Source organism: Salvelinus sp. IW2-2015, linkage group LG20 (assembly GCF_002910315.2).
Source record: "Salvelinus sp. IW2-2015 linkage group LG20, ASM291031v2, whole genome shotgun sequence".
NCBI classification, from domain to species: Eukaryota; Metazoa; Chordata; class Actinopteri; order Salmoniformes; family Salmonidae; genus Salvelinus; species Salvelinus sp. IW2-2015.
Window position 1 is genome coordinate 75,486,138 of NC_036860.1, and position 19,973 is coordinate 75,506,110.

A 19,973-nucleotide genomic window follows, 5' to 3' on the forward strand; every position below is an offset into this window, starting at 1 on the left:
CGCCGAGTGGGCAGCAGTACGTAGGTCGGCCTGAGTGGGCAGGGCAGCTACGTAGGTTCGCCGAGTGGGCAAGCAGCTACGTAGGTTTTAGCCGAGTGGGCAGCAGCTAACGTAGGTTAGGCCGAGTGGCAGAGCTACCGTAGGGTTCGCCGAGTTTGGCAGCAGCTTGACGTCAGGTCGCCGAGGTGGGCAACAGCTACGTAGGTCGCCAGAGTGGGGCAGCAGCTACGTAGGTAGTAGAGTGGGCAGCAGCTACGTAGGTAGCAGAGTGGGCAGCAGCTACGGTCGCCAGAGTGGGCAGCAGCTACGTAGGTCAGCAGAGTGGGGCAGCAGCTACGTAGGTGCGTAGAGTGGGCAGCAGCTACGTAGGGTCAGCCAGAGTGGGCAGCGAGCTACGTAGGTCAGCGAGTGGGCAGCAGCTACGTAGGTGCAGAGTGGGCAGCAGCTACGTAGGTCAGCGAGTTGGGCAGCAGCTACGTAGGTCAGCAGAGTGGGCAGCAGCTACGTAGGTCAGCTGAGTGGGCAGCAGCTACGTAGGTCAGCTGAGTGGGCAGCAGCTAAGTACAGTAGAGGGGGCCTTCGAACTAAACGGCCAGTGAAGTGATGCAGCAGCGTAACAGTAGGTGGTGCAGCAGTAGCAGGTAAGTGCAGCTAGAGCGTAGGTAGCAGAGCTCGAGACGGTGCAGCAGCTACGTTAAAAAAAATCCTGCACATGGCGCAGAATCCGTACCAGAAAATTCCAGAAAATGTGGACCGCAGCCACTCCATTTTTAAAATGTATTTTAGTCGGAGGGCGAACTCCGACTTGCAGGCGTCCGAGAAACTGTGTGTGTGTATGCATCACCCTGTTTTGTTGGAGCTCTGTGCTGTTAACTTTCTCTGAAGGTTTTCCTCTTTCCCTTCGGCCACCACCTTTTCATTCAGCTACGTAGGTAGCAGAGTGGGCAGCAGCTACGTAGGTAGCAGAGTGGGCAGCAGCTACGTAGGTAGCAGAGTGGGCAGCAGCTACGTAGGTAGCAGAGTGGGCAGCAGCTACATAAAATAAAAAAATCCTACAAATGAGCAGAAATCTATTTTATATTTAGCCACGGAACTTTCGGGTTCCAGAAAATCCGGAATCGCAGCCGCTCCGTAATAGTTTTGTTTGTGTGTGTGTGTGTGTGTGTGTGTGTGTGCGTGTGTGTGTGTGTGGACATTGTCAGTGTTTTACTATTTTGTCTAAGCAGCGCGGTGTCATGACTCCATGTGGACTGCCGCTGTTGACGGTGCCTGCCTGTCAGCGAGCTCACGCCTCCCAGCTGATACACAGGCACTGAGGCCCTGAATAGAGAGGGAGAGAGAGAGTACAGTAGAGGGGGAGAAACTATTCAGTACAGAGAACTCAACTCACAAATAGTAGCCCCAGCTTGTTTTCAATCATCTGTCRAATTGATGTCATTATTTTCCTTTACATTACTTTGCATAGTGTTGAAATGCACAGGCAGACGTGTTTTCTCCCTSCTTTCTCTCCTCCCGTTTGTATTGTGGTGTAACCAGACCTGGTTGGAGCCGGGAGTCTCCTGGCTGGCTGCCTCTGGAGTCTGACCTGCTCCACAGAGCAGCTGTGTCTGGGCCTCTAACTCTCAGGCTGGCTGCATCAAAGTTAAACAAACTCAATTCAACAGGGTGTCTGACTGAGTCTGGTGTGTAGTATCAGCCTGCCATGCTTTATACACACAACTGTCTGTTCACCGCTACTCTCAGCCAAGAGTGTAGCTGGGGTTTAGTTCCTGCTTTGTTCACTGTTGTTTTCACACCCATCACCCTTATGTTCTGTCTGTCTCTGCCTTAGTGTGTGTATGTGTCTATCTCATTTCCTCTCCCCCCACCTCCCTTTATCATTCTCTTCCTCACTCCCCTCCTCGCTCTCTCTCTCGCTCCAGTGCCCCTGTTGGAGCGGTTGTGSTCCACGCTGCTCTACCCAGACGAAGGTCTGAAGGCCTCAGTCTTCTACGTGTGGCAGAGGGTGTGGGGGGCGGGGGGAGCGGCCCAGTCCCTGCCCTCCCCCCTCAGAGACAGGGTGTGTGTGCTGCTGATGCAGACCCTGGCCCACGCCTGCTCCTCTCAGCTCACCATCAACTGCCTGGGTGAGAACCATCATATKTAGGGGGGCGGTGCTTATTACCATATAATWAGCGGTAGWATSATACGATATRTGCATGGAACCTAACAYTTAGTATGAATCASTGAATATGGAAGTGTGTTTTCTGTTTGTGCGTCAGGCTTCCTGAAGCAGCTGCTGAAGCTGGGTGAGGTGGTGTCTGTGCTGRTGAACAGCCCCTGTGAGCAGATCCGGTCTGATCTGGATCAGAGCCTGGACCAGGACCAAGAGGCCCAGTCCAGCACCCAGCTCTCCCTGGAGCGCTGCSCACTGCCACTCATACTCAAAAAGGTTTTCACCAATCATTTTTCACCATTCTTTTTGTGAAAATGTGATAGCTTCTACTGTTTCTACTGCTGCTATCTTTGACTGATTACATTGAGTGTCTATAAAACGGCAGTGTTTGAAGACATTGTCATGACAACTAATGTGTGTGTGTGTGTGTTGTAGCTGTTGCTGTGTGGGGATGAGACATTGCAGGTGGCCAGTGCTCAGTGTATGACTGCTATCCTGGTCCACTCCCCCAGCCAGTMCTGTGCTTCCTTCATCCAGGCAGACGTACCTGGTGAGAGAACTTGTTTGAATGTCTGAGACGCCACTCTGTTAGTGTATCTTTCTCTCCTGTGTCTCATCATTCTCTCTCTCCCAGAGTTTCTGTTTGAGCGTCTGAACAGTGGCAGTGAGGTGCTGCTGTGGTCCGTCTACAACTGTCTGCTGCTGCTCACTGAGGACCCGCTCTTCTTCTCTCAGTGTCACTCGGTCTACGGTGAGAGAAAGAGGACACACACACACACACTCACAGTATGGAATCATAGAATGCTGAGCAAGATACACACTGAGCAAGACAAAAGTCACAGTGTGTGTGTGTGTGTGTGTGTGTGTGTGTGTGTGTGTGTGTGTGTGTGTGTGTGTGTGTGTGTGTGTGTGTGTGTGTGTGGTGTGGTGTGTGTGTGTGTGTGTGTGTGTGTGTGTGTTGTGTGTTGTGGTTGTGTGTTTGTGTGTGTGTGTCAGGTATTGAGTCTCTGGTAGCGAGTCGAAGGAGGCCTGAGGCTGACTAACGTGGAGGTGCAGCGACAGGGCCTGCTGCTGCTCACAGAGATACTGGAGAGGTGAGGCATCAGGTCTGTCTACCTCATGCATAACAGTAGAGAGGTGAGGCATCAGGTCTGTTACTCATGCATAACGTAGAAGGTGAGGCATCAGGTCTGTCTACCTCATGCATAACGTAGAGAGGTGAGGCATCAGGTCTGTCTACCTCATGATAACAGTAGAGAGGTGAGGCTCAGGTCTGTCTACCTCATGCATAACAGTAGAGAGGTGAGGCATCAGGTCTGTCTACCTCATGCATAACAGTAGAGAGGTGAGGCATCAGGTCTGTCTACTCATGCATAACAGTAGAGAGGTGAGGCATCAGGTCTGTCTACCTCATGCATAACAGTAGAGAGGTGGCATCAGGTCTGTCTCCCTCGTACATAACAGTAGAGAGGTGAGGCATCAGGTCTGTCTACCTCGTCATAACAGTAGAGAGGTGAGGCATCAGGTCTGTCTACCTCATGCATAACAGTAGAGAGGTGAGGCATCAGGTCTGTCTACCTCATACATAACAGTAGAGAGGTGAGGCATCAGGTCTGTCTACCTCATACATAGCAGCTGGTCTATTGACATTTTGTGAATGTATCGCAAGTTGTCCTTTACGTTCAGTGAAAGTGACAAGACTGGTCTCAGTGCTGAACAAGAATGAGAGAAAGGTGTAGAGAAAGGGGTAATTTGACCTCATTCACAGCATCTCGTATTTTTTTTATTTTTAAATTTAACTAGGCAAGTCAGTTAAAACAAATAGTTTTTTACAATGACGGCCTACAGCCGTGGGTTTGGAGATTTTCCAGGTTCCTCTGGGCTGTCCAGCGTTGTTGTGGCAACAGCCTTGCCTGAACAATCTCTAATGGTGCATGTGGCCTGACATCAGAACATCACTGTGGAGCGTTGTGACAGAGAGGTCACAGCTGTTTTTTATCTGTGTGTCTCTCTCCAGGCAGCTTGCAGGGGTGCGTCTGTTCCCAGCGCTACAGGGTTTGTGGCCGTGGCAGAGGCAGTGCTCTCTGGTCTGCTCCCCTGTCTGCAGGTGGCAACACAGGCTGCCCACGTGCTACCGCCCTCCTCAGTACACGAGACAGACAGACAGACAGACGCGTGCAGGCTGTGAGCACCACAAACATGAGCTTCAGATACATGTTGATTTCTTTCTGTACTGTGTGTCTCTGTAGGGTGAAGCACCAGTCCAGCCCAGTACAGTACAAAGAGCTGGAGAAGCTGGTGGAAGACATTTTTGCTCGTGCACTGAGCTGCCCTTACCTGCCTCCTCGCGGTGCCGAGTGAGTCAGTCTCTGTCCACCTTTGTGTGTCAGCAAGGGACAACTCCACTTCATTCAGGAAACGCCATTGAAAGGTTTCTTGACTGTGTGCCTGTTTACTCTCTCTCTTCCAGGTGAGCCTCAGAGGAGCTGAGCCCAGCAGCCAGGCCTCGAGAGCGGGAGGGTTTCTACTCCAGGCCCTGGTCTGTGTCCATGCCGCCTGCAGGTCAGTGAGGCAGAATGCAACTGTTGCAGTCACAGATAACATTTACCCCCTCCTATTTTCAGTGTGTTTAACGTGTGTCTGTGTGTTCCAGGTTAGTGGAGCAGTGTTCGTCTGAGCCTGGCCTGAAGGAGAATGTGTTCACAGCTCCATCCAAACAGGTTCAGGGTCAGGACCCGCTGGAGTCCCTGTGTCTGTGTCTGCTACACGGCTGTGACACTGTTTGCATCCCCACCGTCACAGTGAGCCCCGCCCCAAGCACACACACGTTCATGCACCATGTGTATACACATTCACACACGTGTGTGTGTGTGTGTGTGTGTGTGTGTGTGTGTGTGTGTGTGTGTGTGTGTATAGAGGCATTGTGAGCTCGCCCCCAGCGCCCAGGTGCTCCAGCACTTCTTCTCCATCCTGTCGTACCAGTTCTCCCTTCTACCCTCCCTCATGCCCGTCTTCGCTGCCAAACTGGGTGAGGCACGTTGTCCGGGGGTAGGGGATCATTTCTTTCCATCATTGTTTTCCTCACCCCCAGGTAAAATGACCCATGTCTCTGTCCTCCCACCATACCTCCAACTCATCCCCCTCTTCCTCCATTCTTCTTCCTCTCTTCTTTCCAGCATCCTCTGGTTTCTTCAGGCTGGCTCTGGAGCACAAAGCTGTCCTCTGTGCAGGAAACAGGTAACAGGAGAACCTGAGAACACACACACACACACAGACCACTATCACCCCCCCAGACAGCTAATTGCTAATGGCTCTGTTATAGTGTAGACTTGTTATTGAGTGGACCCAGTAAAAGTGCCCAGGAAAGTGAGAGTTGACACACAGAAGCATCTTTCACGTCACTTTGTTTCAGTCTGGCCATGAAAGCTCTTCTCTCATCCGTGGATCAGTCTTGTCTGTCTGTGTGCAGAAGAAGAGGAAGCTCACAGGCTATGTGGTTGTGCTTGAGGTTCACTAACTGTAACTCTCCCCTATGAGCTGTAATGAAACTGAGTCCAAAGTGCATTTGGATATTTTTTTTACTCAATTGAAATGCTAAGTCAGAACATTTACTGCACACAGGAGTAGGTTTGATACCATTATTAGATATATTGTATAGAAGATAACATCTCCCTTTCTTAGTTGTCCCTCTCTCTCTTTCTCATCTCACGGTAGAAACCCAGCTCTGAATGCAGCCTGCTGTGGTTTTCTGCAGAGGCTCAGTGTGTCTCTTCTGTCCCAACCAGACCCTGCAGCCAGCATCCTCCCACAAGGTACTGACACAACACATTAGCCACAAAGAACACCGTAGCATTAAGATTTCATGTCACCTTAAAGCACTTTGTAGCACTTAAAGTCTGTGGAGAAGGCCTTTGGACTTTATTATACAAGGTAACGTGTGGTGTGGATGTCCTGTTTGTGACTGTGATGTAATTCAATAATGAACAGGTCTACTGAGAGATGGTGTCAGTGTGTTCTCTCTCTCTCTCTCTCTCTCGCCTTCGCTCTCTCTCTCTCTCTCACACTCTCTCGCGCTCTCGCTCTCTCTTTCGCTCTCTCGCTCTCTCTTTCGCTCTCTCTCTTTCGCTCTCTCTCTTTCGCTCTCGCTCTCTGTCTCTCTCTCTCTCTGTTTCCCAGACTGTGAGGAGATAGAGGCTGTGTTGAGGTCCAGCCTGCCCTCTCTGTGTTGTCGTGTGTGTGAGTGGCCCTCTCTGCTGTGTGACTCCCCAGGGCCCCAATGTGACCCTGCCGGCCCCAGGGCCACTCAGTACTGTCTGCTCACATTGCTGCACCTGGCCCTGCAGCATGGAGACAGGTACTTGGGGACATGTAGACACTGGCACAGTTGTATGGTTATTAACGTCACGGCATTGCTTTGAAAGATGTCTGTTTACTGCGGCCAGTGATTTACATATCATGGGAGGGTTATGTATGTGAGTGTGTGTCTATACACTGAGCATACAAAACATTAGAAAGACCTGCTCTTTCCATGACATAGACTGACCAGGTGAATCCAGGTGAAAGCTATGATCCCTTATTGATGTCACTTCAATCAGTGTAGATGAAGGGGAGGAGACAGGTTAAAGAAGGATTTTAAGCCTTGAGACATGGATTGTGTATGTGTGCCATTCAGAGGGTGAATGGACAAGACAAAATATTTAAGTGCCTTTGAACGGGGTATGGTAGTAGGTGCCAGGCGCCCTGGTTTGAATGTGTCAAGAACTGCAATACTGCTGGGTTTTTCACACTCAATAGTTTCCCGTGTTTGTCAAGGATAGTCCACCACCCAAAGGACATCCAGCCAACTTGACACAACTGTGGGAAGCATTGGAGTCAACATGTGCCAGCATCCCTGTGGAACGCTTTCGACACCTTGTATGATTCATGCCCCGACTAATTAAGGCTGTTCTGAAAAAAGGGTGTAACCCAATATTAGGAAGGTGTTCATAATGTTTTGTACACTCAGTGTGTGTGTGTACAATACATTACACTTGCTGTACCTATCACCGCACCATCAATCGTTGTGTGTGTGCACGTGCACCATAAAACTTGTTGTGTGTGTGTACCAGGCTGCTCCCTGACTCCACGGTGTTCTCCTGTGTGGTGACTCTGCTGTGCTCGGTGCAGGAGCAGGGAGACTCGGCCCTGCCTCCCTGTGTGCTCAGGTCTGCCCTCTACCTGCTGTCTGTCACACAGGACAAGAGTCCCGACCTGGACTGGGTAAGTCAACTCATTTCAATACGATGATAATAGTGGGCTGCAGGCGCTCTAACAACATGTAATAAATTGCAGAAGGGTTGTTCATTCTTTGGAGTATTTAATTGAAGTTGTGAAGTTGTAGTCAATACAATAGAATTCCCCTTTGATGCGAAAGGCTCCAACTAACACTCTTCATTCTTGGAACTCGGTTATGAAGTTACATCAACTATATATACCTTTCTTTTTGAAAGCTGAAATACCGAAAGAGAGAGAGTTTTCCCTTTTATGTCCACAACAGTGCTAACACAACTCTAGTCCTTAACCCTTTGACGCGTACGATCACGTATTTGTGATTGTTGATGAGTGCTCCCTGCAGCGTACGATCTCTAATATGTGATTGGAACAGGAGCAACAGAACGTATGACGCTACAAACGCGTCCAAACAGCATTGTTGTCTGAACAGCATCTAAATATTTGATGGTACTGATGGAAAATAAACGTCTTAAACTTTATTCCTCAATTTGACCTTTGTTTTGTAAAAGATTAATGCGAACTTCATCTTCCAAGCATCACACGGAACACATCCACAGCCAAACTCATTCCATAAACCAGTCTAAATGACAGGTTGTGCTAATGTACCACATCTCTGGTGAGCACGAGAGACTAATGTAATGTTGTTTAGAAAAGAAATGCATGTCAACTAAGCTAACAGCAGCTACATTCTTTATGATGGCAGCCATGTTTTTTTATGTTTGACTGTTTGACTCCCTAATCCCAGAATGCCATTCACTACAAGACGCAAATAAACAAAGTCAAAGATGGCTGCGCTCATTGCCTGAAAAATATGAACTTAGTTTAGCCACTTTTCAGCATATTACAAATTGTCAAGGTTCTTGTTACAGTATATACAAGAACCGGAGCACATGACTTGACAAGCCATTTACTGTTTTTGACTGCTAGCTACTGCCTAGCCTAACCGTAGCGCGAAAGCTAAATAGGGATGAAATCATTTTAGAGGGTTTGTGGGGGGGTTCATTTCATTTATGGGGGGTTTTCAAGTCCATGGGGGTAGAAATGGGGGGAAAGTATCGTGGGGGATATGATGCAGGAAATATTACCATGTGTAAGGACCGACGCTGGAGTCGAGAAGCAGGTAGAGGGAGTCAAACATTTTAATGAGTAACAGACAAGACAGTAACAGCTTCTGCACACGAGTAACAAAACAACATACGAACGTTAATGCGGAAGCGGGGAACCGGGTTGGAGGACAGACACATATAGGGAAGGAAATAACAGGTGATTGAGTCCAGGTGAGTCCAAATGATCACTGATGCGCGTGACAAGGGAAGCAGGTGGCCGTAATGATGGTGGCAGGAGTGCGTAATGCTGGGAAGCCCGGCGCCCTCGAGCACCAGGAGGGAAGAGCGGGAGCAGGCGTGACAGTACCCGGCGTCCCACCTGGGTGAGCCTCATGGGCCGGCCGAGGCACGGGCGCTGTACAAGCTGGCTGGGTGTAAAAACCTTGACGAATCGGTAGAGGTGTGGGAGCCTGGCGAGCCAGCTGGTGCATAGGAGCCTGACGATCCGGCTGAGGCGTGAAAGCCTGCTGATCCCGCCGGAACATGGGAGCCTGATGAGCCAGCTGAAGCGTAGACGCCTGGTGATCCGGCTGAGGCCTGACGTGGGATGAGCGCCTGCCGAGCCAACAGTGGCAAGGAAACCTCTCGAGCCAGCTAGGGCGTGGTAGCCCGACGAGCCGGCTTAGGCACCCCCGGTTCCATCGGCAGTGGCCCCCGGACTCAACGTCACCACCAACCGAAACAACAGCACACCCCGATGCTTTGTTTGATGGCTTCCGTATTCTGTAAGGACCGACGCTGGAGTTGAGAAGCAGGTACAGGGAGTCAAACATTTAATGAAGAACAGACAAGGAACAAGACAGAAACAGCGTCAGCACACGGGTAACAAAACAACATACGAACTTTAATGCGGAAGCGGGGAACCGGGCTGGAGGACAGACAGATATAGGGAAGGAAATAACAGGTGATTGAGTCCAGGTGAGTGCTGATGCGTGTGATGAGGGAAGCAGTTGTGCGTAATGATGGTGGCAGAAGTGCGTAATGCTGGGGAGCTCAGCGCCCTTGAGCGCCAGGGGGGAAGTTTATACTAAATAAAAATAAAACCACTGGAAAGGGGGGTCTGAGCTGGCAACCCTGAGGTACCAAAGTTACAATCTGATGCCGCATTCAAAACGACTGGGAACTGGGAAATCTCCGACTTCAGTGTGTTCAAGACAACTGGAAACTCTGGAAAAAACAAGCTCTGACTGGGAAAATTGTTTTGAACGGTCATCCAACTCGGAATTCCAACTTGGGAACTCGGGCCTCTTTCTAGAGCCCCGACTTTCCGACCTGAAGATCATTGACGTCGTGATTTTACTGTTGTCTTGAAAGCACCATAATTAATTTGAGTGAACTATCCCTTGTTATAACATCTTTGGTCTGACAGACGCTTACGTGACAACCAGTGTCACGCCCTGACCTTAGAGGCCTTTTTATGTCTCTATTTGGTTTGGTCAGGGTGTGATTTGGGGTGGGCATTCTATGTTTTGTTTTCTATGATTTTGTGTTTCTATGTTTTGGCCGGGTATGGTTCTCAATCAGGGACAGCTGTTTATCGTTGTCTCTGATTGGGAACCATACTTAGGTAGCCCTTTTTCCCTCCTTTCGTTGTGGGTAGTTAACTTTGTTTGTGCACTAATGCACTGTAAGCTTCACGGTTGTTTTTCGTTTGTTTTGTTGGCGACATTTTGAAATAAAAAGGAAAATGTACGCTCACTACGCTGCACCTTGGACTTCTTTCAACGGCCGTGACAACCAGAATGCATTGTATGATGTCAACAAACATGGCGCCACACATAGCTGGCAAATAGCTTAGCATCAGCTCATCATAGTCAGTACTACATTCAAAAAAGTATTTTACACACATGTCCAGTACAATCTATGCAAGAATCGGAATGCATGATTTGTCACCAGAACTTGCAAACGTGAATAAAACAGTAAATACATTATGATCCATACATATGGTGTGCTACAGCAGAAACAACAACAAGATATACAGAAAATAAGCCACTTACTTTGATAGGAATGCACACATGTCCAAAGTCCAATTTGTAAGGAAAAGAACCATGAAGGCAATGTGGGCGCCAGCCAAAAAATGTGCTGGGGGAAAACGTTTGTGCAAGGCCTGTTCTGACTAGAGATGCGCAATTTCTTCATCCTTGATCTGGGGAAACACTGGGGAAGTGCTTGGGCTCTCGTTGAAGAGTGAAGTTTGTCCGCTCAGTAAAGCCTCAAACATAAATTGTCCGCAGCAGTGAAATGGGCTAGATATTATGCAAATTAACGAGGAGGCAGAACACACCTCAATTCAAACTGTTAGAAAATAAAACTTGTTAGAAAATAATTTGAAATTGACAAGTTGAAACATAGCCTATATATAATTAGGAGGCAGCGTGCCTTGGTTTGAGGGCAGCGCGGGTAACTGTCCTGTTGCATGGAACAGTGAGAGCATTCTGACATCACACGCATGAGAAAAGTCACGCGGGGCGACGGTTAGAGACATTTGGAACTCACGAGGGAATTAATGACATGGCTCTGCATGTCTCCATTATTCCTCAACACCTTATTGGTAAATGAAGTGGTTGATGACTGTACAAAGCCATAACTCCTCTGTTTCAAATGACCTTAAGCATCAGAGTTGTGCACCTGTAAGACTTCCTTCTCATTCTTTAGTCCTCTGCCCCCCCCCCCCCCCCTCTTGTCCAGGCTCCTCTAAACTGCATCAGCAAGGCCCTGTCCTCCAGCCCCAGTTTCGCCTCCCTCTACACCCACCACCCTCCACTCCTACACTTCCTCTTCCGCTACCCAGAGCTGGCCGAGCACTTTGGGCCCCAGGTCCTGGAGCTGTGGTTGTCCCACCGTGCTCAGGCCACACCGCAGTCAGACACAAACAGTAAGAAGACAGAGGGCCCGTCAGAGCAGAACCAGGATCCAGACAACACAGCCCTGCTGACTCTGCTGGAGAAGAGCCCCACTGTCATACTGAACTTGCTGGTGAGGGAGGGAGACCCCATGTACTGTMCAGAGACTGGGYACAAGCCTGTTTCTTTGCCAAYCCCAGCTCTCTGCATGAACCCCTGCCTCTCTRTGTCTGTAGGGCATGGTGTGTACCAGGGAGGCTCCCCTGGCAGAACGTGCTGTAGAGGTGCTGGGGAGTTTCCTGCAGGGCCRGYRGGGCTGTAAGGCCGGCCTGTGTACCCTACTCAGACCCACTCTGCTACAGGTGCTCCAGAGACTGGGCCTGGAGAGCAGCCAGGGGACAGGAGGTGAGGAGAAAAACGAGAGTATACTATTATTTAGATATATAGTTTATCTATATAATTAGCCATATATCCTCATGTTACAAATACAGTTGGGAAAGATAACTGTATACTGAACAAAAATGCAACATGCAACAATTTTAAACGATTTTACTGAGTTACAATTCATATAAGTAAATCAGTCAATTTAAATGAATTCATTAGGCCCTAATCTATAGATTTCACATGACTGGGCAGGGGCGCAGCCATGGGTGGGCCTGGGTGGGAATAGGCCCACCCACTGGGGAGCCAGGACCAGCCAATCAGACTATGTCTCCACAAAAGGACTTTATTACAGACAGAAATACTCCTCAGTTTCATCAGCTGTCCGTGTGGCAGGTCCCAGACGATCCCGCAAGTGGAGAAGCCGGGTGTGGAGGTCCTGGGCTGGCGTCGTTACATGTGGTCTGCGGTTGTGAAGCCAGTTGGACGTACTGCCAAATTCTTTAAAACGATGTAGAGAAGGGCACATTCAATTGTCTGGCAACAGCTCTGGTGGACATTCCTGCAGTCAGCATGCCAATTTCACGCTCCCTCAGAACTTGAGACATCTGTAGCATTGTGTTGTGTGACAAACAACACATTTAAAAGTGACCTTTTACTGTCCACAGCACAAGGTGCACCTGTGTAATGATCATGCTGTTTAATCAGCTTCTTGATATGCCACAACTCTCAGGTGGATGGATTATTTTGGAAAAGGAAAAATGCTCACTAACACGGATGTAAACACATTTGAGAAAAATAAGCTTTTTCTGTGTATGGATCATTTCTGGGATTTAAACAAATTTAAGCTCATGAAACATGGGATCAACACTTCATGTTGCAGTTGATATTTTTGTTCAGTGTAGTTGCAGGGAGAACAAAGCGGCTTCACTCTGTGGCGTGATATCAAGTGCAATAGAAGAAAATGTGCTTTGACATTCCTCTCCTATAGGAGCAGGCAGTAATTGAGAGACTAACTAGAGCAGCTTCACAAACAGCAAGAGCGAGCACATCACATCCACCCCCCAACAGTGTCTCAGCATCCCAGACAGCTTTTATCAAGGCTGGGTTACACTGCATACATACACTCTCCTGACACCCATTCCGGCAGATGGATACCCATTGAGGTTGTGTAGGTTAATTGCTGTAGCGCAAGGGCACACCACAACTATATGTCCGCTCTGGGGGAGTTGAACTTACTAGTTACCATCAGCTCTCCCACTAGAATACGCTGCACAATATCATTTTCATTAATAAACTCAGCAAAAAAAGAAACGGCCTCACTCAACTACGTTTATTTTCAGCAAACTTAACATGTGTAAATATTTGTATGAACATAACAAGATTCAACAACTGAGACATAAACTGAACAAGTTCCACAGACATGTGACTAACAGAAATGGAATAATGTGTCCCTGAACAAAGGGGGGGTCAAAATCAAAAGTAACAGTCATTATCTGGTGTGGCCACCTGCTGCATTAAGTACTGCAGTGCATCTCCTCGTGGACTGCACCAGATGTGCCAGTTCTTGCTGTGAGATGTTACCCCACTATTCCACCAAGACACCTGCAAGTTCCAGAACATTTCTGGGGGGAATGGGGGGAATGGCCCCAGCCCTCACCCTCCGATCCAACAGGTTCCAGATGTGCTCAATGGGATTGAGATCCGGGCTCTTCGCTGGCCATGGCAGAACACGGACATTCCTGTCTTGCAGGAAATCACGCACAGAACGAGCAGTATGTCTGGTGGCATTGTCATGCTGGAGGGTCATGTCAGGATGAGCCTGCAGGAAGGGTACCACATGAGGGAGGAGGATGTCTTCCCTGTAACGCACAGCGTTGAGATTGCCTGCAATGATGACAAGCTCAGTCCGAAGATGCTGTGACACACTGACCCAGACCATGATGGACCCTCCACCTCCAAATCGGTCCCGCTCCAGAGTACAGGCCTCGGTGTAACGCTCATTCTTTCGACAATAAACGCAAATCCGACCATCACCTCTGGTGAGACTAAACCGCGACTCGTCAGTGAAGAGCACTTTTTGCCAGTCCTGTCTGGTCCAGCGACGGTGGGTTTGTGTCCATAGGCAATGTTGTTGCCGGTGATGTCTGGTGAGGACCTGCCTTACAACAGGACTACAAGCTCTCAGCCTATTGCGGACAGTCTGAGCACTGATGGAGGGATTGTGTGTTCCTGGTGTAACTTGGGCAGTTGTTGTTGCCATCCTGTACCTGTCCCGCAGGTGTGATGTTCGGATGTACCGATCCTGTGCAGGTGTTGTTACACGTGGTCTGCCRCTGCGAGGACRATCRKMTGTCYGTCCTGTCWCCCTGTAGCGCTGTCTTAGGCGTCTCACAGTACGGACATTGCAATTTATTGCCCTGGCCACATCTGCAGTCCTCATGCCTCCTTGCAGCATGCCTAAGGCACGTTCACGCAGATGAGCCGGGACCCTGGGCATCTTTCTTTTGGTGTTTTTCARAGTCAGTAGRAAGGCCTCTTTAGTGTCCTAAGTTTTCATTACTGTGACCTTAATTGCCTACCGTCTGTAAGCTGTTCGTGTCTTAACGACCGTTCCACAGGTGCATGTTCATTAATTGTTTATGGTTCATTGAACAAGCATGGGAAACAGTGTTTAAATCCTTTACAATGAAGATCTGTGAAGTTATTTGGATTTTTACTAATTATCTTTGAAAGACAGGGTCCTGAAAAAGGGACGTTTCTCTTTGCTGAGTTTATATACTTTATATTAACCTATAATGCTGTAGGGTGACTATCTAATGTAAATAAAATACAGGCAGGGGAGTATGGAAATTAGTGTTTTGGCCTCTTTCTTGCTCTTTCATCTCTCTCATTAATTATTTCTCCCCCTTATCCCTCTCCCAATCTCTCTAGCCGTGGGCTCTCTCCCTCTGGTCCTGAGGTTGCTGTGCCTGATGCAGACCAGTGGCTCCACTGAGAATGAGATGGACGGCATCGACTTCAAACTGCTCTACCACGGTGAGGTCACAGGGTCAAAAGGAGCCAGCCATGCATAATTCACTCAGATCTATAGCTTTGGTTTGACGTCATAACTTGTCCACTATTTCTCGCTGTACTCACGCTGTACTCACGCTGTACTCACGCTGTACTCACGCTGTACTCACGCTCTACATTCAATATCAGTTCAATCGATATTTAAATGCCTTAGGGTTTTTGCTCGCATCAACAAAGCATATGACATAAGCATAAGCTGAATTTGTAGATGAAAGTAGTATTTAAGGATCAATAACATGTCGGCTTTCTTCTGACTATAGATATTATGATCTTGTATTCTGTCTGATGTCTTATTTTGTCTCCTGTCTTATTATGGGCGCGTTCCAGTGAGTAACCTGGCAGGGAAGCTGCAAGCCTCCAACACAGAGTGTCTGCTGCCAGCCTTCAGCTACCTGTACTGCTGTCTGCGCCTGTCCCCCCCTCACTGCACTGACAGAGGTGACACCTCTGCCACCCTGTCCTTCTCATTAAGTGCAGCACAGCGAACAGCCTTCATACACGCTGCCACCTGCCTCTCTCTCACACACACACACAGTCCCCCAGAGACACAGATTGCGTTGTGCCGTCTGGCCTGTAAGAGAGGCACACACTTGTACAGAACCAGTCAGTACCATTCACAAGGGCACACAACACACTCACACATTAAATTGGTAGTATGTTTTATATATTGGATAATATCTTGAGTGTGATCTTTTTGTTTTTCTCCTCCCCAGCTGTGTCCATGCTGCTGTGTAACGCCGGGCTGATGGACCAACTGCAGGCTACGCTGGACCTCTCCTCTTCCCTCGCTCCTACGTCTGCCCTGCTGTGCTGCTCTCGTCTGCTCCTGTCCTCTCTCGTCACCCTGCAGCACACTCATTCAGCTCAGGTTGTTCTGTCACGCTAACCCTTTTGAAGACCTTTACACAGGGCACACAATGTAGTACAAAACACACTGAGGACAGGAGCAGGGGACTTACCAGGGGAGACACACTGTCCTCTACAGCTGACTGGAACACACACATTGAATGCAGCACTCAAAGCAGAATGTATCAGAGACCTTGATGCTATGACAATACATTTGTCTTCTTGTACTGTAGGACAGTGTGTTGTTGAACAGAGAGCGTTGTTGACAAAGAGATCCTGTTAAATTACATTCCTAGTTCTATGGTTGTTGCCTTATCATGTCTTGTCATGTTCTTCCCTTTCTGTATCCCAAGGTCCATAGAAGCATCAGGTTGAACCTGGGCAGCACGGTGCAGGCCCTGGTCYTTGGGAAGAGGAAGACAGGCAGCCTCTTACTGGGTAACAACGCTCCACCACACTAAGCAGGGCAAAGCAGCATTGTCACACAGGCTTTAATTCTGTTATGTGTCCTTCCTCCAGCAGAGGACTTGGGATAGAAATGTCCAGCTGGTTCTGTCTGTCTCCCTGTTGTATGAGTGTGCTGTCAGGGTGATCTACGGTCTCTCTCCGCCGCCTCCTCCCTCTGTCTCTGTTTTCTCTCCCTCTCTCTTTCTGCTATCGCTAATTGCCTCTTCTCTCCCTTAGAGGGGTCTAATATCTCAGTGTACATGAGTGTTTGACAAAAGGGTTCTGCAAATGGCCACCAGCTCCTGGCCTGTGTTTCAGTGTGTTTAATCAGATCTCCCACTGACCTGTAACCCTGTCTCTCCCTTCCTCTCTCTTACCACCTACACTCTTTCTCTCTGGTCGTCTTCTCGTTCCTCCCCGTCACCTGACAATCCTCTTTCAACCTCTCCCCTCTCTCTCCTCTGGCCACGTTCTCCCTTTCCTCACTCCAAATGTCCTTGAATCCCACCCCTTCTCTCTCCACATCCTCTCGTTCCTCTGTCTTCCCTCATTCTGCCTCTCCTCCCTCGCCTTCCACCCCACAGCTAGATCCCTGAGGCTGCTGCAGGCTGTTCTAGATGTTGACCTGGAGTCTCCAGTGCTGTGTGTGAGTGTTGGCCCCAGGGCAGGACAGAGGCCCCTGGGGGACACAGACAGCTCTCTGCACCCGCTGGGATCCTACGGGGCCCACTGCCTCATCACCACACTATGGCCTCCTGCTGCAGGTCAGACACACCACACACACACACACACACACCACACCACACACACACACACTCACACTCACACTCACACTCACACTCACACACACACACTACAGAGTTGTTAACACTACATAGTTCTTCCCCATACTGTTGTTATTCCTACATTTTCCATTGATTCATTGTTTTCATTGTTGTTCGACAAGCATCCCTGATAGAACACAAGGCTGATGTGGTAAAGCACTCAAATGTGTCCTTCCTTTCTACCCTCTGTTTCTCTGTCTCTCTTTCTCTCTCTTTCAGCCTTTTCTAGTCTATGTATAGTACACTGGTGTTAATGGCAGGGTTATGGGCATAAACGCAGTTCATAAATACTGCGTATCATTACTGTCATCACTTAATGACTGGGTCAGAGCTCACGGTAACTCTACATGAAGCGTCTTCAACTCCTCCTGTCTCTCCCGCTGTCTCTATAGCATCGTTTAGTCTATGCTGTGTATGTATAGTGAACAATGCGCTTAATGTGTCCCTCTTCCTATATAACCAATTTGGTGTTGAATAATACCACCCTGTATCAGTCAGGGCAGTAGTTCCATATCAGTGGCTGCTCTGTAGAGCGTAGCTGCTGCTCGGTCCACTGCGCTGTGGTGCGCTAAGCCGATGATGTGAGGCTGCACTGGCTTCCAGGATTAGACTGGAACTCTCTGTGGACCTCCTCTATAGCCATCTGCCCTACGTCACTATTTTGGGACACTAATCACTAGTCACTGCCTCAGTAGGGGCGGCTGTGGAGTGGGAGGTAATGCATTATTAAATAATCCCTCACTCTCTCGTTCTATCTGGTTCTCTCTTTTCTCCATCCCTCTGTTTGGCATAATATCTTCTCTCTCCCTCTTCTATTCATCCCTCCAGCTGGCTAAATGTCTTTCTGTCCTCCGCCTCTTCCAGAAGCAGGAGCTGTTGCTCAGTGTGTCAGTGAACTGCCTGGGGTCTCTGCTGCAGTTTCTGCAAAGGAGAAGTCCATCTACAGGTACCAGACTCAACAGGTGTAGACTAACAGTGAAATGTTTCCTTACGGGTCCTTTTCCAACAATGCAGAGTTAAAGATAACAATAGAAATGGTGACACACGGAATAAATACACAGTGAATAATGAATAACAATAACGAGTAAAAATAACAACACGGGTATCTTTTGGTTATCACTATAGCAACAGCCTCCANTGTTAACACTACATAGTTCTTCCCCATACTGTTGTTATTCCTACATTTTCCATTGATTCATTGTTTTCATTGTTGTTCGACAAGCATCCCTGATAGAACACAAGGCTGATGTGGTAAAGCACTCAAATGTGTCCTTCCTTTCTACCCTCTGTTTCTCTGTCTCTCTTTCTCTCTCTTTCAGCCTTTTCTAGTCTATGTATAGTACACTGGTGTTAATGGCAGGGTTATGGGCATAAACGCAGTTCATAAATACTGCGTATCATTACTGTCATCACTTAATGACTGGGTCAGAGCTCACGGTAACTCTACATGAAGCGTCTTCAACTCCTCCTGTCTCTCCCGCTGTCTCTATAGCATCGTTTAGTCTATGCTGTGTATGTATAGTGAACAATGCGCTTAATGTGTCCCTCTTCCTATATAACCAATTTGGTGTTGAATAATACCACCCTGTATCAGTCAGGGCAGTAGTTCCATATCAGTGGCTGCTCTGTAGAGCGTAGCTGCTGCTCGGTCCACTGCGCTGTGGTGCGCTAAGCCGAGGATGTGAGTCTGCACTGGCTTCCAGGATTAGACTGGAACTCTCTGTGGACCTCCTCTCTATAGCCATCTGCCCTACTTCACTATTTTGGGACACTAATCACTAGTCACTGCCTCAGTAGGGGCGGCTGTGGAGTGGGAGGTAATGCATTATTAAATAATCCTTCACTCTCTCGTTCTCTCGTTCTATCTGGTTCTCTCTCTTTTCTCCATCCCTCTGTTTGGCTTAATATCTTCTCTCTCTTCTATTCATCCCTCCAGCTGGCTAAATGTCTTTCTGTCCTCCGCCTCTTCCAGAAGCAGGAGCCGTTGCTCAGTGTGTCAGTGAACTGCCTGGGGTCTCTGCTGCAGTTTCTGCAAAGGAGAAGTCCATCTACAGGTACCAGACTCAGACAAATCAAATCAACAGGTGTAGACTAACAGTGAAATGTTTCCTTACGGGTCCTTTTCCAACAATGCAGAGTTAAAGGTAACAATAGAAATAGTGACACACGGAATAAATACACAGTGAATAATGAATAACAATAACGAGTAAAAATAACAACACGGGTATCTTTTGGTTATCACTATAGCAACAGCCTCCAGGAATAACAAAATACACAATATTTACATCTTACAGTTGAATGAGGAATTAAGCCACAATATGTACATAACTGCCATGTGGTACAGTATTTAGAATTTTAGTACAGAAAAAGATCATTGGTATTGTGGTTAGTTGTAGAGCTCAAACTGATTTAGTCAGCATTCTTTGGAAGGTTAGCCTGGTTTCTGTGTCCAGTATCGCTGATTGACTGCATAGCCACTGTACATCGTTACAATCTGTGTGAAAGTGCAAGGTGCTATATAAAATGTCAAAAATGGAACGCTCCAATCCTTTTTTATTTTATATAGCACCTTTCACTTTTTGTTTTCTTTCGAGCATGGATTCAATGAATGATATTATTTTTGCATCTCAGCCTCCTTGGGTTATTCCTTTTTATGGTTTGAGTACTTTTTGAACTCTACAGATGTTTTCTCTTTCACGCACCGGCTGCCTTTCATTCTAGCATGAGCGCAAACCCTCATACTGGCTTTCTATGTATATATATATATATATATATATATATATATATATATATATATATATACAGGGAGTACCAGTACCGAGTCGATGTGCAGGGCTACGAGGTAATTGAGGTAGCTATGTACATATAGGTAACGGTTAAAGTGACGAGGCAACAGGATAGATAATAGACAGTAGCAGCAGCGTATGTGGTGTGTGTGTGTGTGGGCGTCAGAATGCCTGTATGCGCACGTTATGTGTGTGTGAGCATATGTAGTGTGTGTGTGTTGGGGTGTCAGTGTAAGTGT

The 19,973-nt window shown here is 48.0% G+C and overlaps 1 protein-coding gene across 1 annotated transcript in view; it reads left to right on the forward strand.

The window, feature by feature from the left end:
* The window catches only part of LOC111980104 (meiosis inhibitor protein 1), a 34,507-nt gene that overhangs the window by 6,799 nt on the left and 7,735 nt on the right, over positions 1-19,973 (forward strand). Inside the window, 26 exon segments of the mRNA XM_070449649.1 lie at positions 1,923-2,126; positions 2,262-2,431; positions 2,591-2,705; positions 2,790-2,906; positions 3,152-3,179; positions 3,181-3,249; positions 4,173-4,201; positions 4,204-4,282; positions 4,384-4,466; positions 4,469-4,512; positions 4,626-4,717; positions 4,809-4,956; positions 5,072-5,183; positions 5,332-5,392; positions 5,870-5,967; positions 6,332-6,509; positions 7,264-7,414; positions 11,221-11,508; positions 11,612-11,780; positions 14,691-14,795; positions 15,159-15,269; positions 15,545-15,699; positions 16,031-16,115; positions 16,709-16,868; positions 16,870-16,888; positions 17,813-17,894. Coding sequence (XP_070305750.1) covers positions 1,923-2,126; positions 2,262-2,431; positions 2,591-2,705; positions 2,790-2,906; positions 3,152-3,179; positions 3,181-3,249; positions 4,173-4,201; positions 4,204-4,282; positions 4,384-4,466; positions 4,469-4,512; positions 4,626-4,717; positions 4,809-4,956; positions 5,072-5,183; positions 5,332-5,392; positions 5,870-5,967; positions 6,332-6,509; positions 7,264-7,414; positions 11,221-11,508; positions 11,612-11,780; positions 14,691-14,795; positions 15,159-15,269; positions 15,545-15,699; positions 16,031-16,115; positions 16,709-16,868; positions 16,870-16,888; positions 17,813-17,894 — 2,952 coding nt within the window.